This window comes from Ascaphus truei, chromosome 5, assembly GCF_040206685.1.
Source record: "Ascaphus truei isolate aAscTru1 chromosome 5, aAscTru1.hap1, whole genome shotgun sequence".
Taxonomy (NCBI): Eukaryota; Metazoa; Chordata; class Amphibia; order Anura; family Ascaphidae; genus Ascaphus; species Ascaphus truei.
In genome coordinates, this window is record NC_134487.1 from 236,708,936 (window position 1) to 236,723,965 (window position 15,030).

Genomic DNA, 15,030 nt, shown 5'->3' on the forward strand with positions numbered 1-15,030 from the left:
TGAACCCTACCCCAGGGAAGAGTGGCCCTTCCAGTCCAATAAAGAGGAAGACATCTCTTACGGGGAACCCGAACCGAGTCACACCCACAAAACACCCCAAGAATGGTGGGGGTGCCTGAACTCGGCATGAACAGAAAAGACCACTCCCTTTGATGACGAATATGATCAGCAGGAGACAGAGCGGGAGCAGTGGATCACCGAATATTTCTGTCAGCTAAAGCAGCTGCAAGAAAAGCCTGGCGTATATAATGAAGCTGCTAAAATTTCAAATGAAGATGGAGACCCCAATATCCTTGAAGGGACGGTGTCATCCAAATCAAAAAGGCGGAAAAAGAAAAGCGGTTCTTCACTTACCGTGGAAGTAACAGACACGTCCGCAGATCCTGTGGAGAAAATGGGGGACAGAGTTGCCCTGCAGCCTAGAGAAAATGGAGAATTCGTCCCACGGTTAACTGAATATCCAGAGGGCCCAAGGCAGAAGTCGTGTACCCCAAAGAAGTGTCTGTCCGGTGCCAACAGTGAGGAACCCTCAACTAGTCATCCCAGGGAAGCGGAGCCGGAACCAGTGAGTGACGATCCCTTGACCAGCCCTGAAGACGCCCTGCAAATTGCCAAGCATGACTGTGATCTGCTCTGTGAAGAATTAGGAAGAGAGAGAAAAAATAATGCTGAGCTACAGAAGACTGTGCTCGCAATTTACTCTGCGGCCAAGACCGAATTGGAGGATCTCAAGACTGAGCTAGATACTGCAAAGGATACTATCTCCGCCATGGATGAAAAGCAGAGCCAATCTGATAAAATGGTGGCTACGCTAAAGCGGAAGTATGAGGAGGCACTGAAGCAGATGACAGTCTTCCAGCAAGAGGTTCACACTCTTCGTATAGAGCTTGATGCCTCACGTCATGAGACAACAGCTGCCGCACAGACCTGGAAGTTTCCAGAAAGGAACTACACAGTCTCACTGAGGAGATGGACATTGCTAAAGAAACTATTGGTAATCTTGGTACAGTTCTCAAAGTCTCTCAGAAGGAGCTTCAGACCCTCAACCTAGAGAAGGAAGTCTCACGCCAGGAGAGTGTTATTCTCAAAGCAGATGTGCGTAAATGGAAGTAGGACTGCAAAGAAGCCCTGAAGAATACAGAGACTGAAAAAGGAGAAAGTTCAAGATTAAAAAGAGAAAACTTAAAACTGAAAGAAGAAAATTTTCCGTTAACAGAAGAAGTCAAGGAAAAGTTTGACGCAGAGCACCGACTGCAGAACCAACTGCAAGGTCTGCGTATACAACTCCAGTATGCTGAGGAGAAGCAGCAAACGCTACAGAAAGAAAAACTGCAGGCTGCTAAAGAGGTACAAGCGCTGCAGGAACGTCTGAATACCCAGTACGTCCCCACAGAGCAGTATGAGAAGCTAAAGGCCACGCTGCATGTCTTCAGAGCATCGTTGGAAGCGGAGCTTCGATACCAGGTGACTCTGTATGAGAGTGAGCGTGAGAAGGCTCAGAAACTGGAGCAAGAGCTGGAGAGACAGAGAGACTGTTCCATTCCCTTGAGTCAGTACACCAAGGAGAAAACAGACGCAGCGGCAACCTTGACGACAAAAATTACAGAGCTCCAGAATATGAAGGAGACTCTGATACAGATTCCTCCAATACAGAAAAAGGTATTGGCTCTTCCCAAGCACCAGTATCCCACAGTAACTAATGCCCGTAAGGACAAGGGTACAGTGAGAGTTGGGGACTCCACGCAACTTCAAAACAAAATTACCAAGTTTGAGCCACCAAAGAAAGCACTAGCCAAACCTACAGCTGCCCAACAGGCAACAAACAGAGGTAGGATTGCAGAATCAAAGCCAGAAGAATCCTTAGCTGAAGAAGCTGAACTGGCGACTCCGTGGTGTGGAGAAGCTGCAGAAAGACCACTTCAAGAGCAGAAAACTCTAAGGGCTAGTCCTAACTGCTCTACAACTGTTGCCATACACTTTGTCAACAAAAAGAGGAGTGCCCGAAGCAACAGTAATCTCAAGACCGCACACACGATAAAAAGACCTTACGTGGAAAAAGTCCTCCTCGAGCGACTGAGGAGTGCTGATCTCAAGCATCTTCGAGGAGACAAAAATAAACTGGAGAAAGGGCTCCAATCCCAGCGGGACAAAGGGTTCTCTTCCTCCATCCACTCTCATTCAAGTCACAGAGATATCTAGAATTAGAGTGGAAGGATAGGCTTTGGCCGTGGTAAGCCCGAGCTTCCCACAAACAGGGGATTTATGTAACAGGGGACTTATCCCTGTTCAGTAATGTTCCTTTAATCTAGCAGTGTGGTAGTTACTTACTAAACACCACCTGCCTGATTAGATTGTTTACAAAAAGCCTGCCTTTGAGACAGGAAGTGACTGACTCCTTAGCTCTGACTGAGAGCTGACCTTTGGAGACACCACAATGTCTTGAGTTCTGCCAGCCACACAGCAGAGCTGATTGCAAGACACCCAATAAGACTTCTAAACCTGGATGCTGATATTTTTCTGTGCACGCATGGGTGCGGTTCCAGGAGAGCAGAGAAGCTTACTCTACAGCTGATAAACAGATCAGACTTTCATTATTAAGAGACTGCTTATATCTGCTTATTTTCATGCTATGTGTTTGGGATGGGAGAAATGCTTAACTAATGGAGATGTGAACTAATTGCAAGGATTTCACTAGAAATACTCCCAAGTGAATGGAAGCTTTGTTACCCCCTGTGTTTGGATAATTTCCTGATGAAAAGGAAAAGGCACAATAAAGCCTATTATAACTTCACATTATAACGACTCCAATTGTGTACCTCTGTGAACGTCCGTCTACAATAACCATCTCTGTGATGTGCTTCCCCCATCTGTGCTTGGATTCCCTCCTCTGTATAACACCTCAGGGCTGTGCTTCCCCCTCTGTATAACCCCCGCCCTCCCTCAGTGCTAAGCTTCCCTCTATATAACTCCCCCCCTATAACGCCCTCTCCCCTAAAACCCCTTCAGTGTTGGTCTGTGTTTCCCCTCCTGTATAACTAGGGTGACCAGATTTTAAAAATTAAAAACCGGGACACTTAAAAAAAAATTATTTATAAAACAATGTATATCACATCACACCCATGTGGTCTATGCCTTACAGTGTAGCTGTAATTTACAGTACATTGGTAAGACAAAAAGACCGTTTAAAATGCGCATGTTAGAGCACCTGCGAAATGTTAAAAACATACCAAAAATAATAGCAAAGGGTATGCCATTAACTCCACTTTTGAAACACTTTAAAGAAGTGCATAACAGTGAACCTGGTTGTATTAAATTTAAGGGACTTGAAAGTGTATCACTAGGTAGTAGACAGGGAAATAGAGATAATCATTTATTGAAACGGGAGCAATTTTGGATTTATGAAATGCATACCAGACATCCCTATGGTTTCAATGAATTAATTGAATTGACTCCTTTTTTAAGATAAGGTATTCCGTTTTTAATAAAATGAATTTATTAACATTTATTTGCATCAACATTCATGTATGTTTTTATATTTATTTGTTTTTATTCAATCATTTGTTCTTTTTTCTTTTATTCATATACAGGTTTCAGCATGATTTGTTTACATAGTATATTATTCATGTTGTTAGAGGTCTTATTCCTGTATTTTTTCAAAGGGGTGAGTGCAATGATTAGTTTATACTTGCACACATCCCCCACATGAGTTGCTATACGCCCTGTTGCCTAGTAACCTTATTTCAAGGTGTTTCAATCAGCATAGCAATTAGGCAAAGTGAGGGTGTTTCTCTGAGGGGGCTGGTTTCTTCAATCAGTTGCCGCCTATATATACGCACGGATGACGCTGTACGTGACCTCCTGACGAAGTACTTGGTACGAAACGCGTAGAGGTCACGACAGGTCATCCTGCGCGTGTATGCTGGTAAGCTGAGACGGAGCCTGCAGGAAACAGCAGCGGTTTTATCCATCTCCGCGGTGCCGAGATCCGGATCCTGTGCAGCCACCGCGAGTCTGCTGACTGTCTCAGTGTGAGTGTCCGTTTCCCCTTGCCAGTGCCCAACCCTATGGCGGTTTCTATACAAATCTGTTGATAGGTTGTTTTCATGTTTGTTTTTTTCTTTCATGTTTTTTATATAAATTTTACTGTATTTGTATACTGTGCAGCTTAGGGTTTAGTCACCATTAGGTGTTCTCCTTGGTAGTACTTAGCCGTTCAGCTGCACAGCTGTTCTGAGGTGGGGTTGGATCCCCTCAGTTTTTGTGTATTTTTAATAAATTACCTTCCATTAATCCCTGGTGCGCATTTGTGCATTTTTTATTATCACATCACACCCCCGTTGCCATGACAACGAGACACTAACGTCAGGCGGTGACATGTTGCCATGACAAAGTGGCATCACTATAATGCGTCACGCTGTCATGTCAACTTGATGCCACGTGACGTCACGGAGCGTCTCGTTGATATAACAATGTGCATTACGTGACGTCGCGCAGCCATGTTGATGGAATTTGGAGGGGAGGATACAGCCAAAGGCAAGATAAATATATAATAAATAGATCTAAAAAATGTTGTTATCTCTGGGTTAGCCTTCACTAGAAGGTGGCAGCCCTGGCTGCAGTGTGTCTTTATGTATACAGAGGTGGGCCCTGCAGTGTGTGTTTGTGTATAGAGATGGGGGCTGCAGTGTGTGTGTGTTTGTGTGTATAGAGGTGGGGGCTGCAGTGTGTGTGTGTGTGTGTTTGTGTGTATAGAGGTGGGGGCTGCAGTGTGTTTGTGTGTATAGAGGATTTCACTATCATAAACAAATGAAACAAACCTGAAATCTGAAATGTACTTTCTAATCTCTACTGTAGTTAATAAAAAATTAACACATTAATTAAAATTACATAAATAATGAAGACATTAAAACTAAATAAATAATTGACTAAAATTAAATAAAAAAATGAAGGCATTAATTAAAATTAAGACATTTTAAAAATTTTACATTCCTCATTCCTGACCTGACCTTGTGGCTTGTGTATATAATATTACAATTTGCAAACTAAATAAGGGAAATAGGGTTGTGTGTTATAAATATATGTTGCTACTTACAGTACTTATAAGCTCTGCTAGGAGGTGGATTAAGAAGATAGACTAGACAAGTGATTCCCAACCTTTTTTGTTTGGAGGAACCCTTGAAGTATTTCTAAAAATCTTGGGGAACCCCTATCTGGCTGACACATATTAGGCCGCGCTAATAGTGCTGGCGACATCGTGTCAAAAAAATGTATTGACCCTGTCGTGTGCCCTTATAGTAGGAGCGACAGGACGGCGCGACGGCTTGGCCGCAATTGCTGGAAGTCACTTCAATTTGATTTTTCCAGCGACCACAGCATGACATCAGCGTTGCCGGCACTATTAGCAGTCGCGTGCGCTTATAGTAAGCACGACGCAGCGACGGGAGCAGCGCAAATTTCTGAAGCCGGTCAAATTTGATTTTTCAGAGGCTATCGCCACATATGACAGCCTCTGAACCAATCAAAGACCTGGTCGCCGGAAAGCGAATGACAACTTTCGCTAGCGGCGACGGGTGACATAATCCATCGCATGCACTATAAGTGCGGCCTTAGGTTAATTTCACACCTCACGAGCCCCCTCTATTTTACACCCTCTACCCATGAATTTATCTCCCCTCCGTCTCACTCACTCTTCCCCCCTCCCCTTGTCTTACTCCCTCTTTTCCTCACTCACTACCCCTCTATCCTCTCACTCGCCCCTACCTTCCATCAAATACCCCACTCTGCTCACTCAATCCCCCCACAAAATACATACCAAAAAACCCCACCCGCAAAACATAATAAAAATACCCGCCCCCGCCAAAACATTTTAAAAAGACCCCCGCCGCCCCAATACATTTTTAAAAAAATCTCCCATCTCTCCCTTCCCCCCTTGCCTCTTCCATCCCCCCCTGCATCTCCCATCTCTCCCTTCCCCCCCTGCCTCTCCCATCTCTCCCTTCCCCCTGCCTCTCCCATCTCTCCCTTCCCCCCTGCCTCTCCCATCTCTCCCTTCCCCCCGCCTCTCCCATCTCTCCCTTCCCCCCGCCTCTCCCATCTCTCCCTTCCCCCCGCCTCTCCCATCTCTCCCTTCCCCCCGCATCTCCCATCTCTCCCTCCCCCCCCTGCATCTTCCATTTCTGCCCCCCTGCATCTCCCATCTCTGCCCCCCCCTGCATCTCCCATCTCGGTCCCCCCTGCATCTCCCATCTCTGCCCCCCCTGCATCTCCCATCTCTGCCCCCCCCCCTGCATCTCCCATCTCTGCCCTCCCCTGCATCTCCCATCTCTGCCCTCCCCTGCATCTCCCATCTCTGCCCTCCCCTGCATCTCCAATCTCTGCCCCCCTGCATCTCCAATCTCTGCCCCCTCTGCATCTCCCATCTCTGCCCCACCCTGCATCTCCCATCTCTGCCCCACCCTGCATCTCCCATCTCTGGCCCACCCTGCATCTCCCATCTCTCCCTTCCCCCTGCCTCTCCCATCTCTGCCCCCCCTGCATCTCCCATCTCCCCTGCATCTCCCATCTCTGTCCCCCCCTCTGCATCTCCAATCTCTACCCCCCCTCTGCATCTCCCATCTCTGCCCCACCCTGCATCTCCCATCTCTGGCCCACCCTGCATCTCCCATCTCTCCCTTCCCCCTGCCTCTCCCATCTCTGCCCCCCTGCATATCCCATCTCCCCTGCATCTCCCATCTCTGTCCCCCCCTCTGCATCTCCAATCTCTACCCCCCCCTGCATCTCCCATCTCCCCTGCATCTCCCATCTCTGCCCCCCCTCTGCATCTCCCATCTCTGACCCCCCTCTGCATCTCCCATCTCTGCCCCCCCCTGCATCTCCCATCTCTGCTCCACCCCTCTGCATCTCCCATCTCTGCCCCCCCTCTGCATCTCCAATATCTGCCCCCCCCTCTGCATCTCCCATCTCTGCCCCCCCTCTGCATCTCCCATCTCTCCCTTCCCCCCTGCCTCTCCCATCTCTCCCTTCCCCCCGCCTCTCCCATCTCTCCCTTCCCCCGCCTCTCCCATCTCTCCCTTCCCCCCGCATCTCCCATCTCTCCCTCCCCCCCCTGCATCTTCCATTTCTGCCCCCCTGCATCTCCCATCTCTGCCCCCCCCTGCATCTCCCATCTCGGTCCCCCCTGCATCTCCCATCTCTGCCCCCCCCTGCATCTCCCATCTCTGCCCCCCCCTGCATCTCCCATCTATGCCCTCCCCTGCATCTCCCATCTCTGCCCTCCCCTGCATCTCCCATCTCTGCCCTCCCCTGCATCTCCAATCTCTGCCCCCCTGCATCTCCAATCTCTGCCCCCTCTGCATCTCCCATCTCTGCCCCACCCTGCATCTCCCATCTCTGCCCCACCCTGCATCTCCCATCTCTGGCCCACCCTGCATCTCCCATCTCTCCCTTCCCCCTGCCTCTCCCATCTCTGCCCCACCCCTGCATCTCCCATCTCCCCTGCATCTCCCATCTCTGTCCCCCCCTCTGCATCTCCAATCTCTACCCCCCCTCTGCATCTCCCATCTCTGCCCCCCTGCATCTCCCATATCCCCTGCATCTCCCATCTCTGCCCCCCCTCTGCATCTCCCATCTCTGCCCCCCCTCTGCATCTCCCATCTCTGCCCCCCCCTGCATCTCCCATCTCTGCTCCACCCCTCTGCATCTCCCATCTCTGCCCCCCCCTCTGCATCTCCAATATCTGCCCCCCCCCTCTGCATCTCCCATCTCTGCCCCCCCTCTGCATCTCCCATCTCTGCCCCCCCCCCTCTGCATCTCCCATCTCTGCCCCCCCCTCTGCATCTTCCATCTCTACCCCCCCTGCATTTCCATCTCTGCCCCCCCCCCTCTGCATCTTCCATCTCCCCCCATATCCTACCTCAGTCGGCTGCAGGTTCGGCGGAGGCGGCTGATTCGGCGGAGGCAGCACTCTCTGTGGCACGCGCTCACCAGCAGTAGCACCGGAGGTGCCGCACTGCTAGCGAGCGGCTGTGAGCAGGCTCTGGGGGGGAGGGGGAGCGAACCGGGGTGCCGGGGGGAGGGAGAGCTCAGAGCCGGGGACCGGGTGCCAGAGGGAGGGGGTGCCGGGGTGAGAGAGAGATCAGAGCCGGGAACCGGGTGCCAGAGGGAGAGGGTGCCGGGTTGAGGGAGAGATCAGAGCCGGGAACCGGGTGCCAGAGGAAGGGAGAGCCGGGGACCAGGTGCCAGAGGGAGATAGAGCCGGGGACCGGGTGCCGGAGGGAGGGAGAGCCGGGGACCGGGTGCCAGAGGGAGGGAGAGTCAGAGGGAGGGCTGAAGAGCCGGGGAGCCGAGGTGCCGGGGGAGGGAAAGTAGGGGAGAGTGGGAAGTCAAGTTGCCGCCCCTGCGACTGCATTTGACAAAGCCCCGCCCCCGGGATCCCATCCAATACCCTGCGACTGCATTTGACAAAGCACCGCCCCAGGCATCCCATCCAATCCCCTGCAGCCCTGCATTCTAAAGCACCACCCCCGGCATCCCATCCAATCCCCTGCGGCCTTGCATGTTTTACTAAAGAAGCCCAACCCCCCGGCAGTCATTATACTTACCCGCTGCTGCCGCCGCATCCTCCTCGCTGCCGCCGACACGCGCAGCGCCCGCCGACAAAAAAAACGGGACCAGGGAGAAAACCCGGGACATTACCCGGACGCACCGGCAACCGGAACAGAAGAGAAAAAAACAGGACTGTCCCGGCAAAAACGGGATGCCTGGTCACCCTATGTATAACCCTTTCAGTGCTGATCTGTGTTTCCCCCCTCTGTATAATCCTTTCAGTGCTAGCCTGTGTTTCCCCCCTCTGTATAACCCTTTCAGTGCTGGGCTTTTCTCTCCCCCCTCTGTATAACCCTTTCAGGGATGGGCTTTGCTCCGCCCCCCCCCCCATCTGTATAACCCTTTCAGGGCTGGGCTTTCCTTCCCCTCCCCCCTTTCCTCTCTGTATAACACTTTCAGTGCTGGGCTTTTCCTTCCCGGCCTACCCCCCTGTATAACCCTTTCAGGGCTGAGCTTTCCTTCCCACCCTTCCCTCTCCATGTAACCCTTTTAGGGCTGGGCTTTCCTCCCCCCCTTCCCTCTCTGTATAACCCTTTTTAGAGCTGGGCTTTCCCCCCCCCCCTCTCTGTATAACCCTTTCAGGGCTTGGCTTTCCACCCCCCCCCCTGTATAACCCCTTCAGTGTTTGTATGTCTTTCCCCCCTCTGTTTAACCCTTCCAGTGCCGAGTTGTGCTTCCCCCCCCCTGTATAACCCTTTCAGCGCTGGTCTGTGCCAACCCCTCCCTCTCTCTAACCCTTTCATTGCTGGCCTGTGCTCCCCCCCCTCTGTATAAACCTTTCAGTGCTGGACTGTGTTTCCCCCCTCTGTATAACCCTTACAGTGCTGGGCCATGCTTTCCCCCTCTTTATAATCCTTTCAGCGCTGGTCTGTGTTTCCCCCCCGTCTGTATAACCCTTTCAGTACTGGGCTGTGCTCCCCCCTCTCTGTATAACCCTTTCAGTGCTGGGCGGTGTTTCCCCCCTCTGTATAACCCTTTCAGTACTGGGCTGTGCTCCCCCCCCCCTCTGTATAACCCTTTCAGTGCTGGGCGGTGTTTCCCCCCTATGTATAACCCTTTCAGTGCTTGGTCTCTCCCTCTCACTCACCCACTCACTCAGGCTGCGTCCATACTGTGGCAGACAGCACGGACACCTACGCATGCTGAGCGAACAGACTGCCATAAGGCAGTGTTCAGGTACATGCAGCGTGCGTGCGCGCGGAGGCAGGAGGGGGCACGCGATGCACGAGAAATCAGTTAAAACTGATTTCTTGCGCGATAGGGCGGTCACGTGAGCGGTTCGCCCAATGAGGGCGAACCAGCTCCGTGACGTCATTGACAAGCCCACGGACGGCACGCGTACCATGGCCAGGGAATGCACCCGCTTTCCCTCTGTCTCTGCGTGCCTCTGCACGGGTGCAATGTCTATGGACCTCGTAGGGTATAATGATTACACAGAACATGGGGATGTGGGCGTCTCTCAGCCTGCGACAGGTGCCGATATAGTGTGCAGTCAGTTCTGCTATGTTTCATCTTCTCCAATCTGTTTAATTCTTTCAGAAACAGGAATTCCTGAAGTCACAGAAGTTCATCCATCTCTATATGGTGGCTGATAATTCAATAGTAAGTGCAAATGTATGGTGTATGTGTATTATGCAGACCTCTTCAAACTCAATAATGAATCCCTAGATGATAGTAGTAATCAATCATTTTAATTAACATGTTATCTGCCTGAACAATTTGTGTTGCATGCATAGAGCAGTGAGTGTCTGCATGCAGAACAGTGTATATTTAAAAACAAAACAATGTGGTTATGTTGCAAATTCATTACAATTACCCTCGTGTGGATACATGTAAATTGTTTCCGCCTCTGAATCTGTCACTGTCTCCTCGCTCTTTCAGTTGTTCTCCTTATTTTTAAAATTTACAATTCTGCTAAAAAAAGTCAGTGTTTGATCAGAGGGGTGAGAATGCAAATGATACAATGGGAGTATTAAATAAACTTCAATGGTGCCAATTGGGGCACTATCGCACATAAAGTCCCATTAACTTCAAAGGGAATATCCATGAGGTTGTGCCCCGATCAGCACTAGTGCAGTTTAACGATTAACCCCCAATGTCTTTTATATCTTACAGTTCAAGAAATACAATAAAAGCGATGCAGCTGTGAAGAACAGAATTTTTGAGATTGTAAATTACATAAATATGGTGAGTTTACAACCGGAGGCAATGTCTGACTGCATTGCATTTTAGGATTTTATTTTTTGTTTCTTGTACAACACTTAGATTGTAATTTCTTAAAGCTGCAAATCTACCCATGTCTGGTTTCTAAACATGGAGTTTCCATAGATCAGAATCTCATATATCCCAATGTCTATATCTATGCAGAGAATCCATAAAAACACCCCACAGAGGGGGGGAGGGGGTGGTTCCTGCGTATGAGGGGGTCTCCTGCTGGTCAGAAGATCCTTATGGTGAATAACCTTACACATCCTCGCTCAGGTTTACAAAGCCATAAACACCTATGTGGCTCTGAGTGGGATGGAAATCTGGAGCAGCAAGAACCAGTTTGAAGTGGTAACATCGGCCGGAGCTAATCTGGACAAATTCTCTAATTGGAGAAGAGACAACCTCCTGCCCAGGAAACCAAATGACAATGCTCAGTTCCTCACGTAAGACCCTCTCTGCTTTTTTCTGAGATTCCCAACCTCCCTTAACCCCACGGGCTGGTCCTGGGTAATTGTAAGCCCCCTGGGGCAGGGTCTTCCTTCCCAGAATGTTACGTATCACCATGTACTGTATGATGCACTTTTTTTTGTTTGTGCTAATCTTGCCTGTATTACAGAATGTTGAGTGTAATGTCTCTGTACAGTGTTGTGTGGTTGGATATCCTCTCTATCTCTATAAGCATTCAACCATTAAACAATAAGGGACAAATTAAAACAATAAAAGTTTTAAAAAAGTGAGACACACACACGCAGTCTAAGCATACACAGTCAGATACTAGAGATCCACGAAGTGGTTCTTGCTATACAGTACCTGATCGGGTTTTATTTGTCTATTGCAGTACGTACAAATGTGAGTGCAATTGTTTATCATTTTTATTTGTATTCTATTTTTGTGAAATCTATCGTATACACTGAGAGTTGTCTCTATGTGCTCTTCTATTTTTAGTTGAAATATATATTGTTGTATGCTGATGTGCACACACACAACCCCACTGTGCCCCTGGGTTACTGTTAAAACTCACCACACAGTGGTCAAACACAGCCAATCCTGTCCTCATGTGCAAGTGCTCCGCATACAGTGGTATACACAAAGCCCAAATGTGTACTCTTGTTACTGCCTGGCACATAGTGGTGTACTGTACTGTACACCCACACATCTCAAGTGTGTCCTCATGTTACTGTGAGTGCTCAGCACACAATGGTTTACACACACTGCCCATCATTCCCTTATGTTACTGTAAGTCCCTGGAACACACACACACAGCCCAAGCCTGTCTTATACTGTACGTCTTGGGGTCACAGAGATGTCTCATGTTAAGAGAATGATGTTTGGCTCTTCCAGGGACACTGACTTCGATGGTGCTACAGTGGGACTGGCATTCGTAGGAACCATGTGCAGTAGTTCTCATTCCACTGGGGTTATTCAGGTGAGGACTGCATGGTACAGAATAATCATTATGACAGGGTGACAATGTCACATACACGTTCTTCTCCATGTATCTTTGTCACACAGTGACACAGACACACCCACTGCAGAGTGACACAGACAGAAAGACCTACAGATGTAGCCAATGTTATTGCAACCCATGGAGTACTCTCGTGTGTGTGAAATAGCACAATAGCCCTACCCCCTTCTCTCATGTGGCTGATTAAAAACAAAGGCCACTTCTCCCGATGGTGCGTTGTGTATGCCCTGATGCAACATGTCACGGGCTGCAATAACATTGGCTACATCTGTAAACCTATAATGGAAACTGTAAAACCTATAATGGAAATTGCCCCTAACCTCGCACGGTAACATGGTGACATACATATTGTGTCCTGTTGCTCCTGTAGCAGAGAACGTTTTTTCCGAGTCTCCTCTTAATCTCTCTGTCTCGCTGTCTATGTCTCTCCCTCTTCTCTTTCTGTCTTTACTCCTGTATATCTGTCTCTCCCCTCTGTCCCTGTCTGTCCCTGTCTCTCCCTGTCTGTATCTCTCTGTCTCTGTATCTCTCTGTTTCTCTGTCTGTGTCTCCCTGTCTCCTCCTCTCTCTCGATTTCTCTCTTCTCTTAGGATCACAGCACAAACTCTATCTCAGTTGGTGCCACCATTGCTCATGAGATGGGACACAACCTGGGGATGAATCATGATACCAGCTCCTGCTCTTGCCTCGCTGATTCCTGCATCATGTCAGCCTCCCTGAGGTGGGATGATAATTCTGATAACCACTACTAAATAAAATATCACATTAGAGGTTTCAAGCACAATAAGGCCCCGTCTCACAGCTTACAATCTAATTGTTGGTACCTGACTTGCCTGAGGTCCCAAGGAGCCGACTCTGGAATCCAAACAAGTTTCACCCACTTCAGCGGCAATGCGAAAACTATTATAATACAATTTAGCAAATGTGTTAATTAACTCTTGAGCTGACAGAGGATTGGTTTTGATGAGGATCCAATACACCTGTCAATCTCTCTTTTTTTTTAATTTCCTTCTGTCTCCCTTTATTTTTTCCTTCTAACTTTCTCTCTTTGTCCCCCTCCCTCTCTTACTCTCTATACAGCTATAACACCCCGCTGCTTTTCAGTAGCTGCAGCCACCAGAACTTCCAGGATTTCATCTTGAACCATATGCCAATGTGTATGAAGAACAAACCGCAGATTAAGGACATCCAGACGCCTCCTGTGTGTGGGAATAAATTTATCGAGCTGGGGGAGCAGTGTGACTGCGGAACTGTGGAGGTAATAACTTTCCCACCATCACATAACCCGCACAGGTGTCAGTAAGCCAATGTAACCGTAACCAACTAGGAGTGTGTCACTCATTGGCAGAACACCAGATATGTCAGGATCCCACCCCAGAGTGGCTGCACTAATGTCATGATAGCACCCCTATCGTCACAGAGGTGACTGCATTAATGTGAGGCTAACACCCCAGAGGTGGCTGTACTATTGTCACAATCCCACCCAAATGATGGATGCACTAATGTCCAGGATTGCACCCTGGAGGTTGCTGTATGAAAGTCAGGATCCTATCCCACTGGGATTGCCAACACTACATCTTGCACTCCCCACTACTCTGCTAACACTGCATCCTATGCTCCCCTCTCCATCTCCTAACACTGCACTCAACTCTGCTGCTAACAATTATCCTTCTCTCCCATCGCCTTCTGCTAACACTGAGCCTTGAGCTTTTTAAGCTCCTTCCGTTTGTATGAATTAGCTTTTTGAATGATATTCTTGCTGCACAGAGGGTGTGTGCATGTATCACGGCTATGGGTTCTGTGTATCATATAAAGGCAACATTGGTATAAATACATCATGTGGTCTGTGTGTAAAGATTATGGGATCTGTACAGCATAGGAAGACAATGCTGTTGTGTTCTGTTTATCAAGACTATCTGTGTATCATGTATCATGACAATGTTAGAGGAAAAAAGGTGGCCCTTTCATCCTCTGTCAATGTATCAAAGCTCTTTGCTTACAATTTTTGGCAGTGCTCCCATATGGTACCTTGGAAAGTGTGAGGAGGAGGAGGAGCTTGGAAGGAGTTCCATGGATCACTTAATGAAATAAGATGTACTGTATCACTCTCTCTCCCCCCCCCTTTTTATTTGCGCCAAAAATTCTGTTAGATTTGAAGTGATGTAAATCTAACATTTAACTTCTTATGTCTAACACCACAAACTGGGTTCATACAGACACCTGCATGTTTTCATTGTGTTGTAGGAATGCACCAATCCATGCTGTGATGCCGCCACCTGTAAACTCAAGCCAAAAGCGAAGTGTGCTGACGGGGAATGTTGTGAAAATTGTCAGGTGAGCAGCACATTGCTTTGCATATACATACAGTTTCATCCATAACTTGCACACAGTAATGCAGAGGGGGATTTGATGGCTTATGCTCCCCTCTATGTCCTCCCACTCCCTACAGAGAGTAATGCTACGGGAGAGATAATTGTCTGGCCTCTGCTTCCTCCTACTCCCTGCACATGGAAATGTAGTGGGAAGCTCTTATGCTCCCTCCCACTCCCTGCACAGAGTAATGAAGAGGGGGAACAGATTGCCTGTTTTCTCCTCTGCTCTCTCCCACTGCATGCACGGTAGGCAAATGTTGATCGCGTAGTGGCAGAGCCGATCGCGCATGGGCAGTAGGCAATTGACGATGCGCAGTAGATATGTGCCGATTGTGCATGCATGGCCAAAAAATGTTGCCCGGGGGTCCACGCATGCCTTGC

General features: G+C 48.8%; 1 protein-coding gene across 5 annotated transcripts in view; it reads left to right on the plus strand.

The window, feature by feature from the left end:
- LOC142495794 (zinc metalloproteinase-disintegrin-like VMP-III) overlaps positions 1 to 15,030 on the plus strand; it is a 240,258-nt gene that overhangs the window by 72,445 nt on the left and 152,783 nt on the right. For all 5 annotated transcript variants that reach the window (XR_012801815.1, XM_075601762.1, XM_075601761.1 and 2 more), the window contains 7 exons: positions 10,144 to 10,206; positions 10,720 to 10,791; positions 11,086 to 11,255; positions 12,154 to 12,238; positions 12,868 to 12,998; positions 13,358 to 13,535; positions 14,522 to 14,611. Coding sequence is in view for 4 of the 5 variants with exons in the window: in XM_075601762.1 (XP_075457877.1) it covers positions 10,144 to 10,206; positions 10,720 to 10,791; positions 11,086 to 11,255; positions 12,154 to 12,238; positions 12,868 to 12,998; positions 13,358 to 13,535; positions 14,522 to 14,611 (789 nt within the window). In the remaining variant the exon portion in view is untranslated. The remainder of the gene's footprint in view (positions 1 to 10,143; positions 10,207 to 10,719; positions 10,792 to 11,085; positions 11,256 to 12,153; positions 12,239 to 12,867; positions 12,999 to 13,357; positions 13,536 to 14,521; positions 14,612 to 15,030) is intronic.